Genomic DNA, 22948 nt, shown 5'->3' with positions numbered 1-22948 from the left:
ACTAGAGGGCAGGCGGGCGGCCGGCGAGGCGGCCGCCATGGCGGCCATGGCGCCACTGTCGGCCGACGCGGTAGCGGTAGCTCACGGTCGCTGTTTTCGTTCTATCTCGCGCAACGACCAGCAATTTCCCGGGCTGAGGAAAATCTAGCCGTTCGTCGGGTTCGTCGTATTGGCCGTATGTAAGTGAGCATCGTAGGTTTCGCTTTTGCCGTTTGCGTTTGTGACCGTAACGTTAATCGCGTTCGCGCGCGTCCACGGGGTGTTCGGAAAGCGTTCGCGTAAAGACGGGAAGTGAGTAGCTTGTACGCTTGTAGAGAAGTATCGGCGACGAGAGCCATCTTTGACGAGCATCGGCTATCGGCTTTCGGCTTGCTCGTGAGAGAGACAGAGGAGTGAAGTGAGAGGAGACGGCGGGCAGGTCGAGCCTGCGTCGACGGCACGCCACCGCGACGCGACGGCGGCTGCGAGCTGCGAGACGCGAGCACGTCGAGGTCGACGACTACGGTATAGTACTACGCTATACGACGACGACAGTGACGGTCGCGGCGGCGGCGGCGGCGATAACGGTGACGACGCAACGTTGAGGGAAACGGCGCCAATGTAGCCGGCGCCCAGCGACGATACCGGTCTCTCGTGAAAAATAATTTTCTCGTTTGTCGTAAGGTGAGACCGGTGAGACGTGAGGTACATACGGCTCGCGCAGGCTCGCGTCGAATCGTGGCGGGTGGCGGGTGGCGGGAACAAGCGAGCGCGAGGGTGAGCGCGCCGCGCGCGCGAATCGAGTCGAGTGTGTCTACTCCCTTCGTCGGCTTCGTCCATGTTCCCGCGTTCACGACTGGCCCCGTGCCCCGTTTACAATCACCTCGCGTCGCCCGCACAGTCTCGACTCGACGCTTTGCCACTTAAGTGTTAGCAATGAGACGGTCTTGAACTTTTGTGGTGTGTGTGTGTGTGTGTGTGTGTGAACGTAACTCCGGCTAATTAACTGTACATCGCGCGTGGCACGATGCGCGAGGCCGCGAGATCGTCGCGTGTGTAACCGTATAACATACGAATCGGCGAATGCCTTCTCTTCGTTAAGGAGAAGAAAAAGAAAGAAAGCAAAGGAATATATCGTGTCGTCCGATCGCGGAGCGCATAGACTTGGTCCAGATGTGCGTGTACCCGGTAGGGTGATCGCTTTTACCGTTTTCACACGGCCCGCGCGGCCAAGTATATGGTCTGTGGTCTTCGGTCGATTGTTCCGCGTGGGGAAAGCCCGATCCAATGTTTTCCCTCCCTTCGCTCTCTTTCTTTCCGTCGCGTAAAAATCCACCGCGTAATGTGTATGCTGGAAGCTTCTTATGCGTTCTTGCCATTTCTGCTGATTAACCAGGCTGGTGTTTAATTTTCAGAAGAGAGCGCGAGACGATTGTATACAGAATGGAAGGAGACGATGGCCCTTCAGCCATCGGTAATAAACCCACCGTCATCAAAGGTAATCGTATTGTACATTTGGATTTATGTATCACCTCGTCTCGTTAACCGATCTTGGAAACCGATTCGACTTTTTTTATTTATTTATTTATTTATTTATTTATTTACGAGCAAGAAATTGAGGCAAGATTTTTGTTTCATAAAGGTGTACGATGTAATTATACAGGGTGTTCCGTGTCAGGTCGTTAAAACTTCAGGGTTCGATAAAAAATTCAATTTGGAACAAAAAAGTTCTTATAATGTAATATAAACACAGGTCTGTGGAAACGCTTGGTTAAAAAGCTATATAGAGCTAATAAAAATTGTAAAAATCACATTTATTTGATAATTTTTGAAAATAAATAAAACGAAAGCGTTTACTTTAGTGTACAATTAATATCTAGCTAATGTAATGTTTACATAAAGATCGTCAAAAGATTGCTCCAAGTTTCTGCTTTTTTTCGTTATATTGAGCTCATTTCCTTCTCCGAACGCCTCGCCGCAATAAAATAAAATTGGTGTAATTTAGTTCATTATTTAATTAACGATTTATTTCCGGTTACTTTCTTTATCTTTCAATAAATAAAAAGTTTTGAAGGGTTATTTTTAATAGTGATAAAAAACGTGATTTTTTTTTTTTTTTTTCCAAGTTTATTAGCTGTAACTTTTCAACGAAGCGTTTTCGAACCTATCTTTCTAGGAACTTATTTGTTCTAAATTCAATTTTCTACAAGACCCTGAAATTTTATTGACCTGACTTGAAACACCCTGCATATATATAGGATGAATTTTATTTCGTGTGCCAATCATCTCCATTAATTATCTTAGAAAGTATTGGTTTATTGGAAAATTGTTTCAGATAGAAATTGGAGGATTTACCGGCCAAATTTTTTAAATATAAATCTTTATTTTTTATTATATTTTTTTTACTAATTTGAACAATTTTTGTCTGAAACATTTTTTTATTTGCCTTATACTTTTTGAGATATTCAAGGAAAACTGGGTAATGTTTTCAATATTTAGTTTACGGTACCTCGATAATTGTTTGTCGGAAGGAAAAATGGTAAAGGACTTTTTGACTTGACTTCGTCTGTGTACACACACACACACACACACACACACAAAATTGTGTACATGTACAATATTATATATATATATATATATATATATATATATATATATATATTTCTCACTCGATCTAATTGCTTTCATTTCGCTTTCAATTTCTTTTCTACTTCATCAGCGGCACAAGAGGAAATGGGACGATTAGACGTATTGGTATGTGGACAGTGTCATTCTGTCTTTCATTTTATCGAAGAGTTTCAAGAACATCGTACAAAGGAGGGAGCCTGCTCCAAAGCGTCACATTTTCGTGAAATCAACGAAAACGTTTGTATCTTTATATTCTTCATGCGATATGGTTGTGCCGCTTTGTAGGAAATTGTTATGAAACTTTCCTTTGTATGTTTGTAGAATGGGCAAAAAGCACAAGTATGGGCATTTCTATTATGGAAAGATACGCAAGTTCAGCAAGATGGTTCGGACAAGGATAATACAGCTAGCGCTTGGAAGTTATACCAAAAATGGTGTAAGATGGATACACACGTGAGGGATTCGTGGATCGCTGCGGGGAAAACTATACAAACCTTTACGAAAATCAGTAATGCAAAGATGCAGGATACCCCGATACAAATTCAATCGAATATTAATGTCGAAGGTGATAGTCTTTTAAGAGATAAAAACTCTGCGTGTCAAACGAAGAAAAGAAAAATGCTACTTTTATAAATAATACTAAACTTAACACCGTCTATGCTTTCTCGCTGCTTTACAGGTGCCAAACCGATAATAGTTCGTAAAGTTGTCAGAAATGGACAGCCGGAGGAAACGGGGGAAGCTAAGAAGGATATTGCGAAATCACTGGAAACAAAAACGCAGAAGAGTGAATCTATGGAAATTGAAGTGGATAAGAAAGAAAAGCCAAGACTGAAACCATCGATCAAGCCCAAGGTATTACGTTATTTGACATATTTTTCACGTTTGCACGTTTGGCAAAGTATACTTTTGAGAATTTGCTTCAGTTATTTTAATATTTCTGCAGAACAAGTCTGGCAAGACAGCTACCGAAGAAGATGCAGACTTGAGTAACGAAGAATATAACGTTGAGAAAATTTTAGCCAAACGCTTTAATCCGAAAAAGAAGTGCTCGGAATATTTAATTAAATGGGAAGGCTATTCACAGTAGGTATTCCCTCTTAATCGCATACATCTCTCTTCTCAAGAGTTCTAGCAATGTGTTTTAAAACATTCAAAATTTATTTAGCGAGAACAATACATGGGAGTCTGTAGAGTCTGTAGCAACCTGCAAAAATATGTTTGAAGAATTTGAGCGGAGTCTCGCTAAGCAAAAGGAGACTAAAGCGGCGCAACAGCAAGCCAATACGAGAGTTGTCGGACGTACGAGTTTGCCAGCGCAAAAATCAGTGATAAAAGCTGAGGCTAGCAAACCTGGACCGAGTACGGCGACTCAAGTAGGGTGAGTGACTTTGCTTTAAAAAAAAAAAAAAAAAAATGAATAATGTCATTATGTAACATTTTACTTTATAAATCACTGCGATAATACTCAATGCGATAATTGTTGCGTACGTGTAGACGTCCGATGCGGTCTAGTAAATCAAAAGCGATGGATCAAGTCAAGCAATGGTGTGGCTCGATGAAAGATGAGGATAACGAACGTATGTATTCTGTTTGAACAACTCACGTATAATATGACGTATCGCAATTGATATATGTGTGCGTGTGTACGTTAGAGATGTAGAATCGTATCTCCAGTTTTTGTCAAAATATGGAGTTGATACATTTTTCAATATAACCGGAGCTTCAATTGTATAATGGTAAAACGTCTTATGTCTATTATTACTAGTTCTTAAGATAAAATGTTTAGAAAGTTGTATTGAAAATTTTTATAGTGCCTAATTTTTAAACCAGGTACAATGTGTTATTGGCAGTAGTACTATTAAACATCGGTTAAATTGTTTTATTAAAAACTTGATAAATCAAGTTACTTTTTTACTTTATATCTAAAAGAAACATTTCCCTATTTAAAAACTTTTAAATCTTGTTTTCTCTGAATGTTCCAAAATGGACGTACGATCCTTTACCTTTAAGGTACAGATATATATATATATATGTATATATATATATATATATGGATTATTGACTTTACTCAATAATTACTGCTTTATTGAGCATTGTAGAAAAAAATGGCTCAGGACTTTTTGACTCAGTTTTTTATCAGGAATATCGCTGTGTAAATAGTGGGCGCGAATTAAGTGACACCCTGTATATATAATGTAATATATTACATTGATATATAATATTGATATATTTATATCATTGCAAATATGTGTGCTGTTTCAATTAATACTCGTATGTGATTCTTGTAGTATTAGGTAAAAGGAGGATCGATGACTCGGAGAGTGATTCGGAAGAAGGTGGAAGCAGTGCCACAAAGAGGATAAAAGGTGACACGGGTAGTGATGACGAGTGGACCGGGGAGTCCGAAGACGAAAGACTAATGGGCCGTAGCGACGTAATTCAACGTGCATTCAATCGCGCTAATGCGCAGTCCAATGGATCTAACAGAGCCTCGGTTTCGTCCACTGACCTGGCAACGTCGTTAGGATTACAATCTCCAGACGGGAAATCTAGCCAGCCGCCTGTTCTGGTGGCTAACGCCAAGGGGGTTGTTAAAGTCGATCCCAAACAAATGCCAAATTTGGCTTCCGGTCTTTACGTTATGTCGCGAAAAGACGGTATCATCAAATTGAATTCGTCTCCCAGTGGAAAACTAGCGGTCAAAGGATCTCCAACGACACAAGGTGTTGTAATGGTTCAAAATCGAGATAACACGAGCGTGATGAGAAAACAGGTGATATCGACGTCGCAGTCCAATTCGATGACTCCTGTCAAAGTCGTTTCAAAGATGGACGGAAGCCAAGTGGTAACGCAGATGAAGGTAGTCACTTCTAAGGCCGTTACACCGAAAATTGGCAGCGCGCAAAAGAGCGAGCCTATAAAAATACAACCGAAACCGGATCCGTCGCAATTGCAACAGATACATGTTGTGACTGCGGTGCCGGCACCGATAACATTGCAACCGAGAATAACAACAGGCATAAGACCTGCCTCAGTCACACCTCAGCGAACGGCAGACGGTCGTCCTTTGTTACCCAGACCAGCATTACGTCCAACGGCGGCAACGAGCGTTCTCGGTACAATTCGTACACCCGTCAGAGCACCGGCACCGAGACAGATACAGACGCAAGTGACGCGTCCGGTGTTGCAGAAGCGTATGACGACGGTCGTAAGTGCGCAGCAGGCCGTTTCGCCGGTTGCTGCCGGCACGGTCACGCAAATCAAGCCAAAATTCACAGTGCTCGCAACACCGCCGCAACCCAAACAAGCGATCAAAACTGGTACTAGTCCAGTACAACAACAGCAGCAGCAACAACAGCAACAACAACAAACAAAACAGACTCCGAAAACACCAGTGGGTAAGGCACAGTCATTGTTATCTCCGCAGCAAAAGTTATTAATGGCAAAAAGAAAGGCCCAAGAAGCAGCAGGTATAATTAAACCGGGTGGTCGTGGACTTTTAGCGGGTGCTCGTGCCGTTGCAGGACGAGGCAGAGCAAAAGTAGGTACCGAAACACCTTCGGCAATCGCTCAGGCGGGAACCAAACCTCCAAAGGAAAGCAAATTAGCGGAAGGTGATGGACTTCACATGGAGTTCCACGAAGTTGGCTCGGAAGAAAGCAGTAGCGAGGGTGAGTCGGATCTTCCCCCTCCTCCCGAACCAGAAGTCATTACGGCTCCAGAACCCGACAGTCCACCGCGTCCGTTCACGTTATGTCCTCTCACGGGACGTATAATCGGTCCGGACGGTGAACCGATCGAACAACCGGGCGAGTCCGAACCCGCTGAAGCGACAACAAATTCGACCACAGCGAGAACAGCTAGCAACACGTCCGAAACTATGGCAACAGACGCCACGGCTGCAACTGTCGACGCCAACGTCAATACTAATACCATCACTACTACCACCACCAGTATCGCCACCACCATTGCCGCCGCCGTCACCACCGCCACCGCCACCGCCACCGCCACCGCCACCGCCACCGCCACCATCAGTACTACGACGACGACCGTCACCGCCGCCGCCGCCGAATTGGTCCTACCCTCTCTCGACTCGCTCACCGAAAGCGGTGGTATTATGAGGGTTGAGATGAGTCCCGGTGGAACGACCGGTACCATTGTCCAAGCCAGTGATACAGCACAGATCAATCTGTCGAATGTGACGATACCTGCGCCGGATTTACCTTGTTTGGACGATACCGCTTCTACAGTAACGGCGACCGTTACTCCCATATCCACAGCAACACCTTTGACAGAAACAGTCGCTTCTAGCTCCGCTGAAACGTCCATTATTACTACGGCATTGTCGACAGTTCCGGCAACATCTACATCCGTTACTATGTCAGTGACATCGACAGACGTCAAGAACGAAGAAAAGATATCGGAAGAGAGAAAAGTAACGACGGACGATGCGTCCAATCTGGTTACTATAGCCGAGCATGGCGTCGTCTATCAAGTCGCGGGCCAAGCCGAGGATGGACAGACTCTTCTCGTGACACATGGTGCCGATGGCGAGCAACAATGTGTATACGTTACCACCGAGCAACAAGGAGACGACGGCTCAGTCCTGACATTGGATCACGCAGTTGCCGAGGCTGTAGCACAGCTGATCCCCGATCAAGTAAATCTCACGCCCCAGTTTTACGTGAAGGAGGATGGAGCGGAATCGACTGAAAATTCAATGGTCATGTCTATAATGGATAACGCGAATACGACCGATGTAACTGGGACCCAAGAGGATAATGACGGACAGGCACAAGTTATAGCTCAAGTGGTACAAGCTGAAGAACCAACTCCAGGTAATATTCTTTTGGTTGCGTCTCTTTAGTTTCAAGTGAAGGTTAGGTTCCAAAATTTTTGCTCAACGTGCTCTTAGTGAAATAATGAACAATGTATACGGTAATAGCTTTCAACAAAATTATCGAAACCCCCTGTATATAGATGGAATGAAATATTTAATACATCTCCCCTTTCCCTTCCCCTGGCCCGCCCTGTCCAATCGCCGTCTGATTTCTCTTCCTTTCAGGAGGAACCAGGAGGGTAGTGCTTCTGTTACCGGATGGTAATTTAATGATGACCGAGGTGGACGAGGAGCAATACGCCGCTCTGGAACTTGATAAGTGAAAATGAATATCATCTTGCGCATATGCCAATGAAATATCATGGCAATGCGTCGAATTTGCACGTTATGTGCATATTGTACGTTTAATACGTGATCGTGAATTGTATATATGTAAGAACGTTCACCCCTCGTACAATTGCACGTTGATAACGTCTTAATATTCAGTGACTAGACTAGATATTGTAAGACGGAGAGATAGCTGGTATACTGTAAAAAAAAAGTCAGCACACACCAAGAAAAATCTAAATTTTAGACTAAACAAAAAGAAAATGTGGCTCGATGTAAAACAATTTGCAAGCATCTCCATTTTTGTGTTAAAAAAACTTTTATTATATCAGCACAGAGAAACATGAAATACAAAGATAAAACAGTACTTTCAATGCAGTGATATCATTATAGTACGTGCGGCAAAATAAGCATTGTATTTGTAGGATAGTAAAGTATAATATGGGGTTTTATATTTTCCAATCGATAAGCTTTGGTAACAAGAAAAATTTTATCCACGCATACAAAGTCCAAGGTGATGATACAGTACGGTCGTCCTGTCGGATGTATTTGTAAGGTAAATTGGATCCATCTGTGATTAAAGCATATAAAAAATATTGCGGTACCGTTTATCAAAACATAAAATTCTATTGCTTTGTTTTATCTTGAAGTTGCGCGTATAAAAATGAAGGGTGACATGAAGTATACTCCTGTGAATTATGCTGTCTAATAGTTATGTATACCATATATTCGTTATACGATCGTAACGTGTGTTTTATAACGAATTTGATTGGATGCGCTGCAGAGTAATCCGCCTAAAAACGTAATATAAGCATTTTATTGACAAAAAATTGGTGTAATCATAGAATATACCAAACGCAATATTCCGACCATGAGTATCTCGCGCAAAGAGAGAGAGAGAGAGAGAGAGAGAGAGAGAGGCAGAGAGAAAAGTGCCAATTGTTGAATCCACTTGGCACTCTATGCGTATTCCTTTACATTCGATTTGCGTACGACAGCCTTAAGTGTGCTAGTGCGCACTAATGCATCCAGCCAACTTCGCTATTGCATTACATGGACTATGTGTGCTTATCTATAGAATAAGTGCACTCTAATGAAACACTTAATAATTTTTCTGAACCTATAAAGCTTAAAATACAATGTTGTTGAACGGAGTATCAATTTGCGTTCTATTATTAAACCCGTTCCTACTTGAGTAATTGCAGGTAATCCTAAGATGTGCAAAATAGTTGTGACGTCGTAGTGCATGGAATAATCGGTAAAAATTTTAACCGCGACATACTATTTACACATTACACATTTATACAATATATATATGTATATTTTTTTTTTTTTTTGTGAAATAAATAATTATGATTCTCACGCGAAATCTATTCTCGATTCCTGCAATGAAAACGATGAACGTGGTTAGAATTTTTTTCCTTCTATTCCTTTCTTTTTTCTTTTTCTCGTCTTTTGTAAAAATTGACAAAAAAGGCGAAAAATGACGTCCCACATACCGACGATGTTTTATTTTAGCTACGTATATGAATTTAGAATACGCTAGAATATGTCATAAATGTTATTCGTAAGTTTATATTTAGTTCTCAAGTTTATCGTATAATCTCATTAATATCGCTTTTAATATGCAATAAACATAAAATTATAACTTTTTACAGGTCAGTCTATTTTCGAAACGTTATCCTACGACACAAATCCCGTTATTAGCGATACGTCAATCAATATCTATAATCGTCATGATAAATTTTTGTGCCAGGTACTAAAAAATTTCCATTGTTTCTTATCATTTCTCTCAAAAGAACTTTCATAAATATATGTGGCACAACAAGCATCCCGTCATGCGTATTCAACGCATTTCGACGCGTATTCTGTAATTAACCGAAAATAAGCAGCGAGGCTACGGTATGTACTATTTATGTGTGTACTATTTATCTTCTTTATCATTCTCAGAAGAGTTGAATCAATTTCCTCGTCAGTTCGATCAGGGCGATCAGAGAGAAGTAGCTCCAAAACAAAGTTACAAAAAACAATCTTGATTGCAATCCCTAACTCTGTAGAATTTCACAACTATGAGTCAAATAAATTGTACCGGGTATGTATTATTGTAAAATATAATTTTTAAATTAAATAATATTCTATTTCTACCTCTCATCCTGATCCCCCCCCCCCCCGCCCGTTATAGAAAGTTGTCATGCTACAAAACGTAAGCGATTCTTCAGCCAAATTTCAATTGATGGCAAGACCTAATTACTCTCATTTCACTGTCATGATCGAACGTAAGACACAAACGGCGAGTATTTCTCCAGGGATGTATATAAAATTGATTATTTTCTTTCGTTGCGATATCTTGGACGAACCCGAAGAAATGTTAGTAATAAATGTGCAACAAGGACGTTCGGTAATTATTAAATTACGCGGATATCGAGATCCACCATTACTGAGAGGTAAATGAATTTACCTGTGCATTGGCATAGATAAACTTGTCGGTACACGATGTACAAATTTTCGTATATAAATACGAAAAAATATGCAAAACATATAAGTATAGAGGATAAAATTAATACAATATCGTAAAAAAGAAGATTGAAATCTTCTATAATATATGTTATATGCATCATTATTTTTACAGTGATTAATATCCCTTATTTCCGATACTCACCAAAAGAACTGCAAACGATGATAAGAAACACGGAATGGATTGTGGAAATTCCATATCGACAAACGGATTCTTGCGAGGAATACGTATAGCCCTATTTTCAAATTTTTAATCAAACGATCACACGGTTGCTTTTCTTAAGAGACACGTAATGAAAACTTACAGTCCACCGATACAAGTAGGAGTGCAGCAAACATATCTGTAGAAAGTGTGACGCGATATAGAAAATTAATGAGTTTCGACTGTGGGGAGTGTCTCGTAGGTGAGCGAGTCACCTTACCCCTAATGGTTAAAAATGTCGGTGGCGAGGGAAGATTCTTCATTATGAGCGAAATCGATTGGTGTTCGATGCATATCGAGGTAAAAGTAACATCGACAATAATAATACAATAATAGACATAATTGTCCTTCTGTCTCACTTTAGGATGTTTCTAACAATAATATGCTAATTCTACCATCTTTCGCCATGTGGCCTGCGTATTTTACGCTCAAACCGCAAGAGCATATATATCTGTATCTCTACTTCTTCCCCGACGCTCATGGAATGCATGTAAGTTATAATGCAAAAGGAACAAACTTTTCATATCTTTTTCTTCATTAAATATAACTTCCCTTCTTTTCTTTATAAAGTCTATTTCTTCCTTCTCTAAAATTAGGTAGAAACATTATACGCGATTTGCAACAATTGTTCCGTGATAACGACAGAGATCATTGGGGATGGAGTTATGTACGAACAATAGTAGAATAAAAATATACACAATGGTAAGGAACACACAAAGTGCGAATAATATTATAAAAATTTATTAAGTCAATAAAGAAAAGTTAAGTATAATGTGGTACGCGGTCTTATATACTTTAGTTAATGTAAAGAGTTTTAGTAAAGTATGTGATACACAGTCTCTAGATGATATTTATTGCCTCAGGAACATTTTGTCAAGCATGCAATAAAAAATCCAACGGAATCACTTTCAGGACCAAATCTACATACTTTTTTTGCATTCTCATTCGTTAAACCATCTATGATGTATCCTTGAGTGCCATATTTGTCTGTTTTTATTTGATCTTTAACAGATTCTAATTTCAACTTTGGAAATTGCTTCAATGCCCAAGCGATAATTCCTTCGTTTTCCGCTATTGTGACGGTACAAGTACTATAAACCAATATCCCTTTTGGTTTCAAAAGACGAACAGCCTATATATAATAGTATTTAATATATAATAATACTTTTTTCTTGAAGCTTCAAGTCGCAGGCAGATGTATATTTGTATGACAAGTAATTTTGTCCACTTACGGCAGAAAAGAGACTTCGTTGCAAGGGAACGTAAGAATGAAGTTGTGCCGACGTGATTGTATTGTACAATTGCGGTCTTTGACCTAACGCGCTGCATGGAGTATCTAAGAGGATACGATCGAAACTATTTTCTTCGAACGGAGGTCCGTCGGTATGGGCTAAACTGCGCTCTCGTTCGATGACAGGCATGACAGGCATGACAGGCATGACAGCCTTTGTAGCATCGTAACAAAATATTTTGATGTTTTTGTCATTACACATTTCCTTAAATCGCATCACTTTACCTGGATTTTTCTCTAGAGCTATTATTGTACCCTGGAATTTATAACAGAAACAATAATTAAAATTAACGAATTATATCTCTTCATCGTTCTGCGGGCTCACAAATGAGTTGACACGCGCTTGTTTCTTTTAAGCAGAAAAGCAGAAATTTCAGCAAAAAAAGTTGAGTGTATACGACAGTTTGGAAAAATAGTTATAAAAAGACGCGTTATTATGCCGTGTTATTATGCTGTATAATAAAAAAAACTTTTCCTTTGTTTCCTCTTTAAACATTTACCTGTCCCTTCATAAGCAGGGAAATATGCGTGGTTTTGTTACCAGGTGCAGCACACATGTCCAAGATTGTTTCACCTGGTTGGGGATTTAAAACTAGGCTACACACGATAGACGGCAAATTTTGTAACAGGGCATGCGGTCTCAAAGATTCGTTATTTAAATTCAATTGCGGAACTTGTGAGATCACATCAGTCATAATTATTGCAACACCACTGAAAGATAATTGAAAATGTAAGAGATTTGTTAACAAATAAAATAATCACGTATCAAAGTTTCAACACAACGAGATATATCTATAATTTCCCTGTTGAAAAAATGTCTCAGAATTTTTCATATTATTAATCAGAATTTTTATAAAAATTTCCAAACTTTCTCAGAATGCTCATTGCAGAATTTTTTAGATTTTTTAATAATTGGAACGATTTGGAACGTTTTCGTTTGTTCTTTTTTTCTTTTTTTTTTAGAAAAACAGACCAAATAATATAATAGTAAACAAATAAGGAAACCTTTTCTTCGCCAGTGAATAAAATAAAAGTAAAAATAATAGTAAAATATCAGATTTTTCCCGCACATCTTTGTAAAAATCGGAATAAATATGAGAAAATGTTATCAGAAATTTTCACACATACGGATACTAAAATATTTCGAAAATCCTCATCTAATTATTTCTGAAAGTATCTAAAAGAGAAATTTTAAATCTATATTTTTTCAAAAATGTTCACAAGTCTCAATTCTTATAAAATTTCCGAGAAAATGTGAGAAATTTTTTCACCAAAGTTAGGTGTGAGAATCCTCCAACAATTATAATTATACAGTTAAATAAGCCAGCCTCGCCCAATCTCGAGCGCATTGGAAATTATTTCGTACCATGGCGTTCTCGTTGCTTTGCAAAATAATTCTTTCCTTGTTTGTCGAAGAATGCCATTGCCTAAATATACTTTATTGCTATTCGCATATGGTTTAATCAAACCTTTCTTACATTGACCAGTAACATCAGCGAATACACTGACTTTGGTATTAATAGTTAAACCTATAATTTTTAGTTTAACAAATTTAATTACAAGATATAAGATCTCTTGCGAATAATTAATTGTAAAAAAGAATTCTATGTGCAAAGATGTTACCATTTGGCATTCCGATAACACCAGGAGCATAAACGTGAGATCCTCTTAGCACAGCTGCACCACATATAGCGTCAACGATAATTTCACCTGGACATCTCTTTAAATCAAGAGATACCGATGAATCCCAACTGTCGACCGCAACTATTCCATTCGGAAGATCCGGCAAAAAGTGGATAGATGGATCCGGTTTGTCATCCTAACGTAATACATCGCACATGTAAAATTCTGTGCTTGTATATGTACAAAGGTATGTACAAGCTACATATTTAAAAAACGTTAGCAGGAACGTTAAAAGTATATCCGGAACACAGAAAGGACATTTTTCTCTTGGAATTACAAAAGTTAAAGAATAATAATATGGTATATCTCGGACATGTTAATTGAGAGATGTACGCGTCTTGGAATGTATATATATGCAATAACGATTTAACATTTAAGTACAAAAATATAATTTGACTGGAAAACAACTGATTTGTCATTGCTTCTTATCACAGCGAGAGGATATTAGTATTGAAATTATTAAAGTATCCTATAATTATCACTAAAGAAAATTTTGTCTCGTTGCGTCGACGTATACCTGCTTCAATGCCTTGTATAAACTGTTCAGATCGTTTGTATAATAATCTGTAAAACGATCTAATCTGTAAACGCTCTTCTTAGGTGTTGTACACATCCATTTGCAAAGAGCATCGATCTTTTCCTACAATTTTTTTTCCCTTTCTCAATAGAAAACATTTGATTGCGCACGTGTACCAGTGTATGGGATAGCAGCAAGTAAATTTATGAAAATTCTATTAATCTATTGAGAATACCTCACGTTCAGATCGTTGTAAGTATTCACCGTTACGTATCGCTTTTCTCAAGTCCGCTATCAATTCGTCACGTATTCCACATTTATATTTAAAGGGCGTTTCTGGCAAACCGTGTGACAACGCCTGTGATGACATGACGCTTCCTCATCTACTTTCTTCTATTTATTTAATTTATTTATTATCCGCGCAAAATCTCTTGGTGCAAATCGCTTTTCAATCGTTGCATCCAGCAGTGGTTGAGCGCTCGATCGTCTGGACCTGGACAACATCGTCGATACAATTTATTAGCTTTAGCCTAGTACAGTACTCATTGTCAACACGCGAAATTCTGAATGTCATCGGCATATGTTTTTTCAAAATTTCTCTACCACATATAGGAATATCTTTAAATTAACTAGGAATTTTCTATTTAACTGTTTGGCAGATGTGAAGAACTTACACACACACACACACACATATATATATATATATATATATATATATATATATATATATAAAATATCTCGCATAAGAATTTTTCCGTCGTCATAAAAGCTCTACTCACTTGCCAAATATCTACACATTGCAGCTATTAAATATCATCACAGATATTTTAGCATAAATCGATTAGGACACAAAGAACCATTAGTCCTTAATTAATGTTATAAGATTTATGGAACATGACATCATCCTTCATGAGTGACAACGTAAATAAAGGTCTGTATAATCCAAACTCTCTTCATTTTCACAAATCTATCACGTGGTCCAAATGACGACACACACACACATGGGATGGTCATTTAAATAAAAGAAAATATCTTTGATACAATTATCGCAAAGGCATATAATTAAATTTATCCAGACAAGTACCTACACGTTGCAATCTACTTTCTGATACAGGTTTGACTAATGTGCCACAAATAAAATGTCTACCTTTGCAAGAATATCGACAACTTCGTTTAGATTTAGATCAACGTCGCCGAGAAACTGCGAGTCTTCGTCAAAAGTTGTGTCATGCCAGAAGAAGTTTAGAGGAGGAAAAACGTAAACGTCGAGTGATCGAGCATCATAAAAACATATTGGTACATATTAATTTCCTTTTTCGTGTACTCGTATATAGAGAAGGAAATGCGAAAGAAAAATATGTTTTAAGAAAATATAAATGAATTAAAACGTTTGTCTTTTCAACTTAGTTTTGTGTGTCAATAAGTATGTGTTTACGTTTGAAAGGAAAGCCAAATTAATATGGCTAGAGAGGTGTTGTTCCACGACGAAGAAGCAAACTTGAACGAAAATACGAAGGAAAAGCTACAATTTCTCAACAAACCCGAAATCGAATTTAAATATAATAATCTAAACGTCCAAGATAAACGGGGTGATAGACAGTATAGGTATAAAATTCAGCGTAAAGTTGTAAGTAGGAAATAATAATAATTCTCGATAATTCGACTTTTGTAGTTTGACTAGAATAGTGGAAACAGATTCTACAGGCTCGATATTAAGTGACTTGAATTGTTTGTCCAAATCGGAAGACGACTTGGAAACCGATATCATTGTAAAGGCTCAAAGAGAGAAAAAATGGAAAGAATATAAACCTAATGGTGAATGTCGTACGATGAATAAAGGGGGGAGCGCGTTAGATAAACGTGCAAAATTTAACACGTCAGATGGAGCAACGGCGAGAATTAAGCGAAAAGAAAGCGCACATTCTATACCTGTTAAACTCCACCAAGTTGCCAAGACTAATAAAGAAAATCTTGATTCCAAACTGTCGAATGCTGAAGCGTCTTCTGCGAATCATAGATTTATATCGAAGATAGTTATTAAACCGGAAACGTGTACTCCATGTGGCAAAAGGTAATATTGATCGAAGATATTAGTTGACGACACACGTATGTGTACAACAAAGATATAATAATTCAGAGAGAGAGAGAGAGAGAGAGAGAGAGAGAGAGAGAGAGAGAGAGAGAGAGAGAGAGAGAGAGAGAGAGAGAAAGGAGATCATATCGTAACCAAGTTATATATATCACATTCTCCTTCCGTTTGCGACGTCAGAATCAGGTTTGGAAAGATAGCGCTCAAGTGTAGAGATTGCCCGGCTGCGTGTCACCCCGAATGCAGGATTCAAATTATTTCGGTTCCATGCGGGTGCGGTAAATCTCAGCAATGGTATTCGACGGGATCTGTAAGTACCGCCATGTGTACGTATATATGCAACTTTTTACATAATTGTCACAAGCATTTCAGATAAAGGGTAAAGACACAAAGACAAAGTAAAAGACAGCGCTTGGAAGTTTGCTGCTTAACGGTGGACTAGTGTGGAAATACAAAAAGCAGGATACCGCGGTGAAAGTTAATTAAATCTTTATTAAATTAAATTAAATTAATCATTTTGTAAACACATGGTTATCGCAGGATATCTAACCTAATCTAATCTAACCTAACTTGAAATACGCTATTACGTTGGAGATATTAAATAAATTTGTGGCATTCGTACATGGTCGTTGCTTTCTCTACCCGCGTTACACACGGCATTATTATAGTTTAACTGAGAAATAACTTTGTATATACATACAAAACTTTACTCCACTTTGTACATACGTAGCTCGCGCTATTATACACCTTAGAACATATATATAACTGAAAGAAAATAAGAAAAGCCACTTGTGGCGTGGGTTGTGGGCACTTGAAGACTCGAAGCATCGAGAGCCGGCGTGTCCAACATCGTGCGAGCAGAGAGAGACTCAGGGAGAAAGATGAAAGATAGCGAATCCTAAAGGCCTTTGCACAACGCTAGGCAACGGGCAATAGGAAGATATAGGAACAGAGAATAGAGAAATCAGAAATCATGTATAAATGCAGAACAAACAGTGACACAGAGTTTCCGTCACGTTGAAAATTCTTTGCCTCGTGCTTATTGCCAACAAATCGAGCATTCGAATTTTTTAGGTCGCAATTAACGAATTTTTGGTTATTTCCTGTTCCTCGTGCCTATTGCCCGACATTAGGCAATTTTTGGCGTGACTCTGGTATAAGCAATTAACCAAAGGGTACCAAACTGCACCAGCCAGAACCAATAGCAGCCACGGATAGCAAGTAGCAACGTCAAACGATCGCCAAAAATCGCCTATTATGCAAGGGCCTTAATCGTCCGCAATGCGCATGCGCGGATATCGATAACCATCGTTGGCAGACGATGCACGGCGCATGCGCATTGCGAACGATTAGGCCGGTTCTACGATGGCCTATAGTTTACACCGCGCACTTGATACGCGTATTAATGAGCGTTTACACGGCATTTAACGTCGGTATAGTTACAACATCGATGTTATAACTTCAGCGCGTAAATCGAGCCGTGCAAACGTAGTCATTTTATCCTTAGGTCTGTTCGTTTTCGCTGCACTTCTGAACTAGTGCAACATAATGCAATAAGTTAGAACGAGACAAATATGAATTAGTTGAGAAGTGCAACGAAAACGAACAAGCCCCTTGGTTATTTACTATTTAATACGCGTATCAAGTCACATCTCATCTCAATTGTGATCTCGATGTAAACCCTGCTCTAACAAAAAAGCTGCAAGCTTACTGGCTAAAAACTGTGCGATAGAGCCAATCACGTAGCAGCCTTTGGCCCTAGGCCTATGAATACCGGCCTTATCCTTATCACAGAGACTTTACAGAAGCGCGGCGCTAAAAGCGCCATCTCGCTTGGCAGGCGATAGTCGGCGCGCTCTCGCCGCATCGTCACGTGACTCGCGTCGGGCCAATCGTGGCGGCTCGGTGACCCTATACGTGGCACAAGGTACGAATCTTTTCCACGTCCGCCATTTTGACATACGGTACTTTTCGAGAGAGTGTTGGTTTTATGTTTTATCGTTTCTCGTGAAAATAATCTTTTTTACCGAAACGTAAGTAACGCAAGTATCGTACGTGTGCAACGTGGCGTCAAGAGAGAACTCGATAGTAAGAGCGAGTCTCTGGGCGATGGATCTTTGAGCGGAGAACCTTTGAAAACGATTCGCTGGGCTGGGGAGTAGGTCGAAGGTGACAGGCGGTCAGTGCGGTCAGGCAACCGGGTGTATACTTACGCGGTGGCTTGTGGCTTCGCAAACCGCGCGATACCCTCCACCTCGCTCGCGAACGTGCTTTAAAGCCGCATATAGCTCATCGGCACGCGGCATTCGGCATTCGGCATTCGGCACTCGGCAAAGCAGTCTAGCGATCCCCGACGGTACGCTGCGCGCTGGTCCGATAATCCATAGCAATTTTGTTGAGGCGATGAGAATCGATAGAGAGCGGTGAGCGTCTCGTGCGTGCGTGCGTGCGTGCGTGCGTGCGTGCATGAGGAAGATATCGAACGTACGATTCCCGCCATGTCGAGATTCATTTTGTCGATCCTCCGGTGTCTCGCGGCTGCCTTTCTCAACACGATCAGGTTAGATCCTTCCTCCTAGCGAGCCTCTTGTACCTCGGCGGACGCTGCACGATCAGGATTGTGCGTGGTGGAAACGCCACCGTGGACACGCGCGGCGCGCGGCCACGCGACGGCAGACCGATCACCGGAGACCGTGATCCGCGAACCCGAAAAGCAGCGTTCGCGTTCGTCGGTTCCGGCGCGAGTCTTTCTCGTTCGCCCACGTGCGCGTCGCTCCTCTATCATTCGCGACGTTGCCCCTTTAAATTTGCTCCCGCCTCGCGATTTTACGCTCAGGAGACAGAAGGAACGAGAGAATCGACATCTTTACACACACACACACATTTGTGTATCAGACAGCGTTTGTGTACGAGTGAGATATGCGGATATATCTCCTCACGCTCTTCGTGCGTTTAATATTGCGTTCGTTCAAATATGTAAACTCAATTTTTCATTTCGCGCCAAGCTCGATTCTGCGATTCAACGTGCGCACATACAGCTTTGTATATCTAAATTAAACTTAAAAATGTGTAAACGAATCCAGGTTTCAAATTATGAAATATGGTATACGCTCGTACAGTTGTAGGAACGGTAATCTCTCCGTTGTCGCGTAGGACGATGTGTTTCTAGATGACGAAATCTGACATACGTTTTATAAGAATATATTATATATTAACATTTTGTTTTTTATCGTACCACAATATAACGGATATGTATGCGTATACGCTTTTCGGCGTATGTTCAGGTCCCGACGCACAAACACCAACCATGGGGAATATGTTTGCAACGTTATTCAAAGGTATCTTCGGCAAGAAGGAAATGAGGATTTTGATGGTGGGTCTTGACGCAGCGGGTAAAACCACAATTCTGTACAAATTAAAATTAGGGGAAATTGTTACTACGATTCCCACTATAGGTAAATACGCGTCTGTTTTTTTCTTTTTTACAAACACATGCGAACTTAAAGCAGCGCTGTCCAACATCGTACGACGATATCGTCTAAGAAAAAGGAAGAGGCAATAACCGTAAATGTGGACGCGCGCGTCGAGCCAATATCAACGCGTACAAATCTTGGACAGCACTGATTTAATAAATGTAATATTAAATATTAAATAATATTTCTTGTACGTTTCTTTCGTACGAACACGTGCGTATAATTGTATCAATTTATTCAAAGGTAATAAATAATGTAGTTTATTTTTGTATATTGCGCAACTTTTGTACCAAACGTCAGAGATGGCGATATTACACGTGTAAATTAATTTTTAGGTTTCAATGTAGAAACGGTTGAGTATAAAAATATAAGTTTCACCGTATGGGATGTGGGCGGCCAAGATAAAATAAGACCTCTGTGGCGGCATTATTTTCAGAATACACAAGTATGTACTTTACTAATTATAAATTGTGCGCGCGCACCTTGTTTTCTTTTTCAATATCTTTTCTATCAGATCGAATCGAATGACGTGATTATTTCCGTCGTTATATCGATTCTCCATCGATGTTCCATTGTCTCGTGGTCTCATCTCTCCACGCTTAATTTTACAGGGATTGATATTCGTCGTCGATAGTAATGATAGGGAACGTATCGGTGAAGCGCGCGAAGAGTTGATGAGAATGCTGGCGGAAGATGAACTCAGAGACGCGGTACTCCTCATATTTGCTAACAAGCAAGTGAGTATAGTCCTCTGTGAAATTTGCATAATGGTGATTCAAGCGAAGGACGATATAGAACGAGAGCAACGTTTCAGGATCTGCCAAACGCAATGAACGCGGCGGAGATCACCGACAAATTGGGATTACATTCTCTGCGTAATCGCAATTGGTACATCCAGGCAACGTGTGCCACGAGTGGAGACGGACTTTACGAGGGCCTCGATTGGCTTTCCAATCAGCTGAAAAATGCCAACCGCTAATTGGAAAAATTACTCCGTCAACGTTCAGTTGCTATTACCATCGTACAAAAACAGCCGCACACCTCCTCCCCCCCTCTGCTACGAATGGGTAACGTAAGAAACAAACGATACGAAACGTCGCGAGTTCTCCGATCTTGAGTGGAAAATGAAGGAGGAGGAATAGGAGAAGGAGTTATTCCTGGGAGTTGTCTCTGTATCGGTAGGTTTATTTTTCGAGGGGGGAGAGGAGCGAGGAAGCGGCCGCCAGGCACGCACGATCGAACGGCCACATCGGACTATTGCCTTGCGCAACTTATTATTATAATTATTATTATTATATTAGCATTATATAGTTACACTTTTTACACAGAGATGCCACAAGAATGTGGAAAACTTGGAAGTAATTATATTAAAGTACCTAACTCTGAAACATACGATACACATTGATCAATGAGTAATTTAAACGATACCTCTTCGATGAGAAAATTTAACGAAACACACACGCGTACACACACGCGTACATACACGTACGAGAAAAGAAAAAAGATCGAGTACCCACCAGGTGTCGCCAGTTTTGAATGCGTTGGACATACCGATTATCATAACGTAGCTGCATATTGTACATTACATTATATAAATATGATAAAAATGTGATCGATAGACGAGAGAATGTTGCTCTGTCCACTACATTTTCGAAACGCGCTCTCGCTTCGGCCCAGCGCGATTTACGCGAAACTGCAAACGGTGATTGCAGCGGACGGTGCGCGGACTTATCGTTTCCTAGTTACGAAAGTTGCTTTCTATTTTTTTAAGTTCTCGGCGATAGAAAACTTGGGAAAACGGAAGCTATGGATAATTATCTCGCCAGCTGATCGCGGCTGAGGGGTGGCGTCTTTTTCTCACCTTCCGCCCGCGTTCAGTTTAAAACTTACAGTTATCCAAACGTGTGCGTCTTGCTAAAAAGGAGAAGCGATTTATTCGTTACGCCTCATTGGAATATATCCTCGACATTCCGAACGTGTGCGGTGAACGTGACGATAAAATCAGAGACCCGAGAGAAAAATTTCAAAAGGCTCCAACCCGTCGGCGAAAAGTCAGGCCTCGGTAGCCGACAACGTCGTAAACTTTTGGCCATTGTGGCGTTATCCGCCAGCATTTTCGACCTTGCGTCGCGGTCGTTCTTCGATGTCCCAACGTTTTTCCTGTCCTTGAAAAATACATTGTTTTTACGATATATACTCCTTCCCCTAATTTTTCATCGAATCGCCTTTTCGTCATATGCGAAAATTCGTATAATTATGTATGAATGTTTAAACGATTTGTGAAATATATTGTAATTGTGCTTTACGTACGTAGTCTATACGTTATTCGCCATCGGGCACACGGTGTCTCTTTCGATCGTTGGTTGGATCGCGATTACGTCGTCAATTTCGTTAACGTGGAGAGGCTAATAAGCTTCAACACGCACACACGACTAGAAGTAACGGCAAGTAACGGCAGTGCGCGTGCATGGGCGTGTAAATTACATACGCGCGATGCACAATCGCTCCTTACCGCAACATATACTTGGGCTGGATTGTCTATTTCAAATCAAGTTTTTTCTTTTTCAACGCTCGTATTAGTTTAATCATCAAAATACATTAATTACATTACGCGTTGATTTTAACGTAATTTAAGTTGAGTCACCTTAGCGTACGTGAGTAACGTTGTCCGCGTGTAAAAAGTTGGACGTTTTGAAGCGAGAATCACAATTTCTCCGACGTTAAAACGAAAATAGAAATCTTAGTGGATAAAGCGAAGAAATTGCTTATTCATACATTCGTATCGTATATTAACAATAAGTAGCTAAAACGCGCGCTATTGCTAAAAATTAATTTAAAAATATATCGAAAAGATATATTCCAACAAGGTCATTTTTTTTATGCGACGAGAAATGCTAACGTTCAATAATCTCTTTGCGTACCGTTCGATATACACTTGTATAACGATTATTTCGTTGCATCGGCTTTTTTTAGCGCCCGCGCCGTTAATGCCTTCCACTCTTTCGACATTATTATACGAATCGATCATGGTTCGGAACTGAAGTAGTTAATGGCTTGATTAATGCTCTCGACAAGTGCGGGATGAAAAATAAAACGCAATAGATTGAACAATATTGAGTTAATTGATACAAGTATATAATATCTATGTGTATATATATATATATATATATTTTTTTTTTTGTTTATTTAAATATTTCCACCAATGAGATCATGGCGAATACACAGTTTCGATTCATAAATTATAAAAGAAGCGCGGGCCTTCCATGCCTTTTATGCCGCGCACATCTACACAGAAATATATGTATATAAATGATAAACACAATTTATTATATGGCTACGGTCCGATTCACAGCGCTGAAAACATCGCTCTATCTTCGTTTGATATTCGATGTGCAACGAAGA

The 22948-nt window shown here is 40.0% G+C and overlaps 5 protein-coding genes across 17 annotated transcripts; 4 read left to right on the top strand and 1 right to left on the bottom strand.

Moving 5' to 3' along the window:
- The first annotated feature begins 45 nt into the window (after nt 1-45).
- Chro (chromodomain-containing protein chromator) lies at nt 46-8932 on the top strand. 4 transcript variants are annotated; one of them, XM_077426458.1, is made up of 10 exons: nt 46-179; nt 1395-1477; nt 2699-2844; nt 2929-3172; nt 3287-3462; nt 3554-3693; nt 3776-3988; nt 4105-4187; nt 4899-7448; nt 7676-8932. In XM_077426458.1, exons 2-10 carry the CDS (start codon nt 1423-1425, stop codon nt 7771-7773), a joined length of 3705 nt encoding a protein of 1234 aa, XP_077282584.1. In that variant the 5' UTR covers nt 46-179; nt 1395-1422; the 3' UTR covers nt 7774-8932. The 4 variants fall into 4 exon arrangements, with proteins under 4 accessions (XP_077282584.1, XP_077282595.1, XP_077282575.1 ...); XM_077426469.1 differs by having other exon boundaries at nt 52-183; XM_077426449.1 differs by having other exon boundaries at nt 152-663.
- A 652-nt stretch (nt 8933-9584) lies between these two features.
- LOC143908829 (deleted in lung and esophageal cancer protein 1 homolog) lies at nt 9585-11228 on the top strand. Its single transcript, XM_077426645.1, has 6 exons — nt 9585-9869; nt 9960-10221; nt 10407-10519; nt 10599-10793; nt 10858-10983; nt 11090-11228. Exons 1-6 carry the CDS (start codon nt 9693-9695, stop codon nt 11171-11173), a joined length of 957 nt encoding a protein of 318 aa, XP_077282771.1. The 5' UTR covers nt 9585-9692; the 3' UTR covers nt 11174-11228.
- Nucleotides 11219-16930, bottom strand: LOC143908766 (tRNA (cytosine(72)-C(5))-methyltransferase NSUN6-like). Of its 7 annotated transcripts, none has more exons than XM_077426560.1 (9): nt 16229-16370; nt 15914-15988; nt 14220-14477; nt 13985-14107; nt 13408-13603; nt 13151-13313; nt 12285-12495; nt 11726-12040; nt 11219-11625 (listed from the first exon to the last, which is right to left on the bottom strand). In XM_077426560.1, the coding sequence occupies exons 3-9, from the start codon at nt 14352-14354 to the stop codon at nt 11353-11355; spliced, it is 1416 nt and encodes a 471-aa protein (XP_077282686.1). In that variant the 5' UTR covers nt 14355-14477; nt 15914-15988; nt 16229-16370; the 3' UTR covers nt 11219-11352. The 7 variants fall into 7 exon arrangements, with proteins under 7 accessions (XP_077282686.1, XP_077282678.1, XP_077282702.1 ...); XM_077426552.1 differs by having other exon boundaries at nt 16212-16353; XM_077426576.1 differs by lacking the exons at nt 15914-15988; nt 16229-16370 and adding an exon at nt 16696-16930.
- Nucleotides 14777-16694, top strand: LOC143908818 (rac GTPase-activating protein 1-like). 3 transcript variants are annotated; one of them, XM_077426634.1, is made up of 6 exons: nt 14777-14915; nt 15099-15280; nt 15429-15589; nt 15657-16055; nt 16254-16383; nt 16446-16694. In XM_077426634.1, exons 1-6 carry the CDS (start codon nt 14879-14881, stop codon nt 16473-16475), a joined length of 939 nt encoding a protein of 312 aa, XP_077282760.1. In that variant the 5' UTR covers nt 14777-14878; the 3' UTR covers nt 16476-16694. The 3 variants fall into 3 exon arrangements, with proteins under 3 accessions (XP_077282760.1, XP_077282757.1, XP_077282752.1); XM_077426631.1 differs by having other exon boundaries at nt 15429-15583; nt 16254-16694; XM_077426626.1 differs by having other exon boundaries at nt 16254-16694.
- Nucleotides 16931-17991: 1061 nt separating the features above from the next.
- On the top strand, nt 17992-21851 carry Arf79f (ADP-ribosylation factor 1). Of its 2 annotated transcripts, none has more exons than XM_077404929.1 (5): nt 17992-18106; nt 19358-19528; nt 19882-19991; nt 20158-20283; nt 20361-21851. In XM_077404929.1, exons 2-5 carry the CDS (start codon nt 19381-19383, stop codon nt 20523-20525), a joined length of 549 nt encoding a protein of 182 aa, XP_077261055.1. In that variant the 5' UTR covers nt 17992-18106; nt 19358-19380; the 3' UTR covers nt 20526-21851. The 2 variants fall into 2 exon arrangements, with proteins under 2 accessions (XP_077261055.1, XP_077261063.1); XM_077404937.1 differs by lacking the exon at nt 17992-18106 and adding an exon at nt 18123-18429.
- The last annotated feature ends 1097 nt before the right edge of the window (nt 21852-22948 follow it).

The sequence above is a fragment of the Temnothorax americanus genome, unplaced genomic scaffold (assembly GCF_048541705.1).
Source record: "Temnothorax americanus isolate GAGA-0224 unplaced genomic scaffold, ASM4854170v1 Scaffold1, whole genome shotgun sequence".
NCBI lineage: Eukaryota > Metazoa > Arthropoda > Insecta > Hymenoptera > Formicidae > Temnothorax > Temnothorax americanus.
Note: the sequence above shows the minus strand (reverse complement) of the source record. Positions and strands in the feature narration are given on the sequence as shown.

Coding starts and splice junctions, on each gene's coding strand:
- Chro (XM_077426458.1), top strand. CDS start 1,423: ATGGAAGGAGACGATGGCCCTTCAGCCATCGGTAATAAACCCACCGTC. Junction 3,173..3,286: donor ATCGAATATTAATGTCGAAG/GTGATAGTCTTT, acceptor GCTGCTTTACAG/GTGCCAAACCGATAATAGTT. Junction 3,694..3,775: donor AAATGGGAAGGCTATTCACA/GTAGGTATTCCC, acceptor AAATTTATTTAG/CGAGAACAATACATGGGAGT.
- LOC143908829 (XM_077426645.1), top strand. CDS start 9,693: ATGTGTGTACTATTTATCTTCTTTATCATTCTCAGAAGAGTTGAATCA. Junction 9,870..9,959: donor AGTCAAATAAATTGTACCGG/GTATGTATTATT, acceptor CGCCCGTTATAG/AAAGTTGTCATGCTACAAAA. Junction 10,520..10,598: donor CGGATTCTTGCGAGGAATAC/GTATAGCCCTAT, acceptor GAAAACTTACAG/TCCACCGATACAAGTAGGAG.
- LOC143908766 (XM_077426576.1), bottom strand. CDS start 14,354: ATGTCATCACAGGCGTTGTCACACGGTTTGCCAGAAACGCCCTTTAAA. Junction 14,108..14,219: donor TACAACGATCTGAACGTGAG/GTATTCTCAATA, acceptor AAAAAATTGTAG/GAAAAGATCGATGCTCTTTG. Junction 11,626..11,725: donor AACGAAGTCTCTTTTCTGCC/GTAAGTGGACAA, acceptor TATTATATATAG/GCTGTTCGTCTTTTGAAACC.
- LOC143908818 (XM_077426626.1), top strand. CDS start 14,879: ATGACATCATCCTTCATGAGTGACAACGTAAATAAAG. Junction 15,281..15,428: donor AGCATCATAAAAACATATTG/GTACATATTAAT, acceptor TACGTTTGAAAG/GAAAGCCAAATTAATATGGC. Junction 16,056..16,253: donor TGTACTCCATGTGGCAAAAG/GTAATATTGATC, acceptor TTGCGACGTCAG/AATCAGGTTTGGAAAGATAG.
- Arf79f (XM_077404929.1), top strand. CDS start 19,381: ATGGGGAATATGTTTGCAACGTTATTCAAAGGTATCTTCGGCAAGAAG. Junction 19,529..19,881: donor TACTACGATTCCCACTATAG/GTAAATACGCGT, acceptor ATTAATTTTTAG/GTTTCAATGTAGAAACGGTT. Junction 19,992..20,157: donor ATTATTTTCAGAATACACAA/GTATGTACTTTA, acceptor TTAATTTTACAG/GGATTGATATTCGTCGTCGA.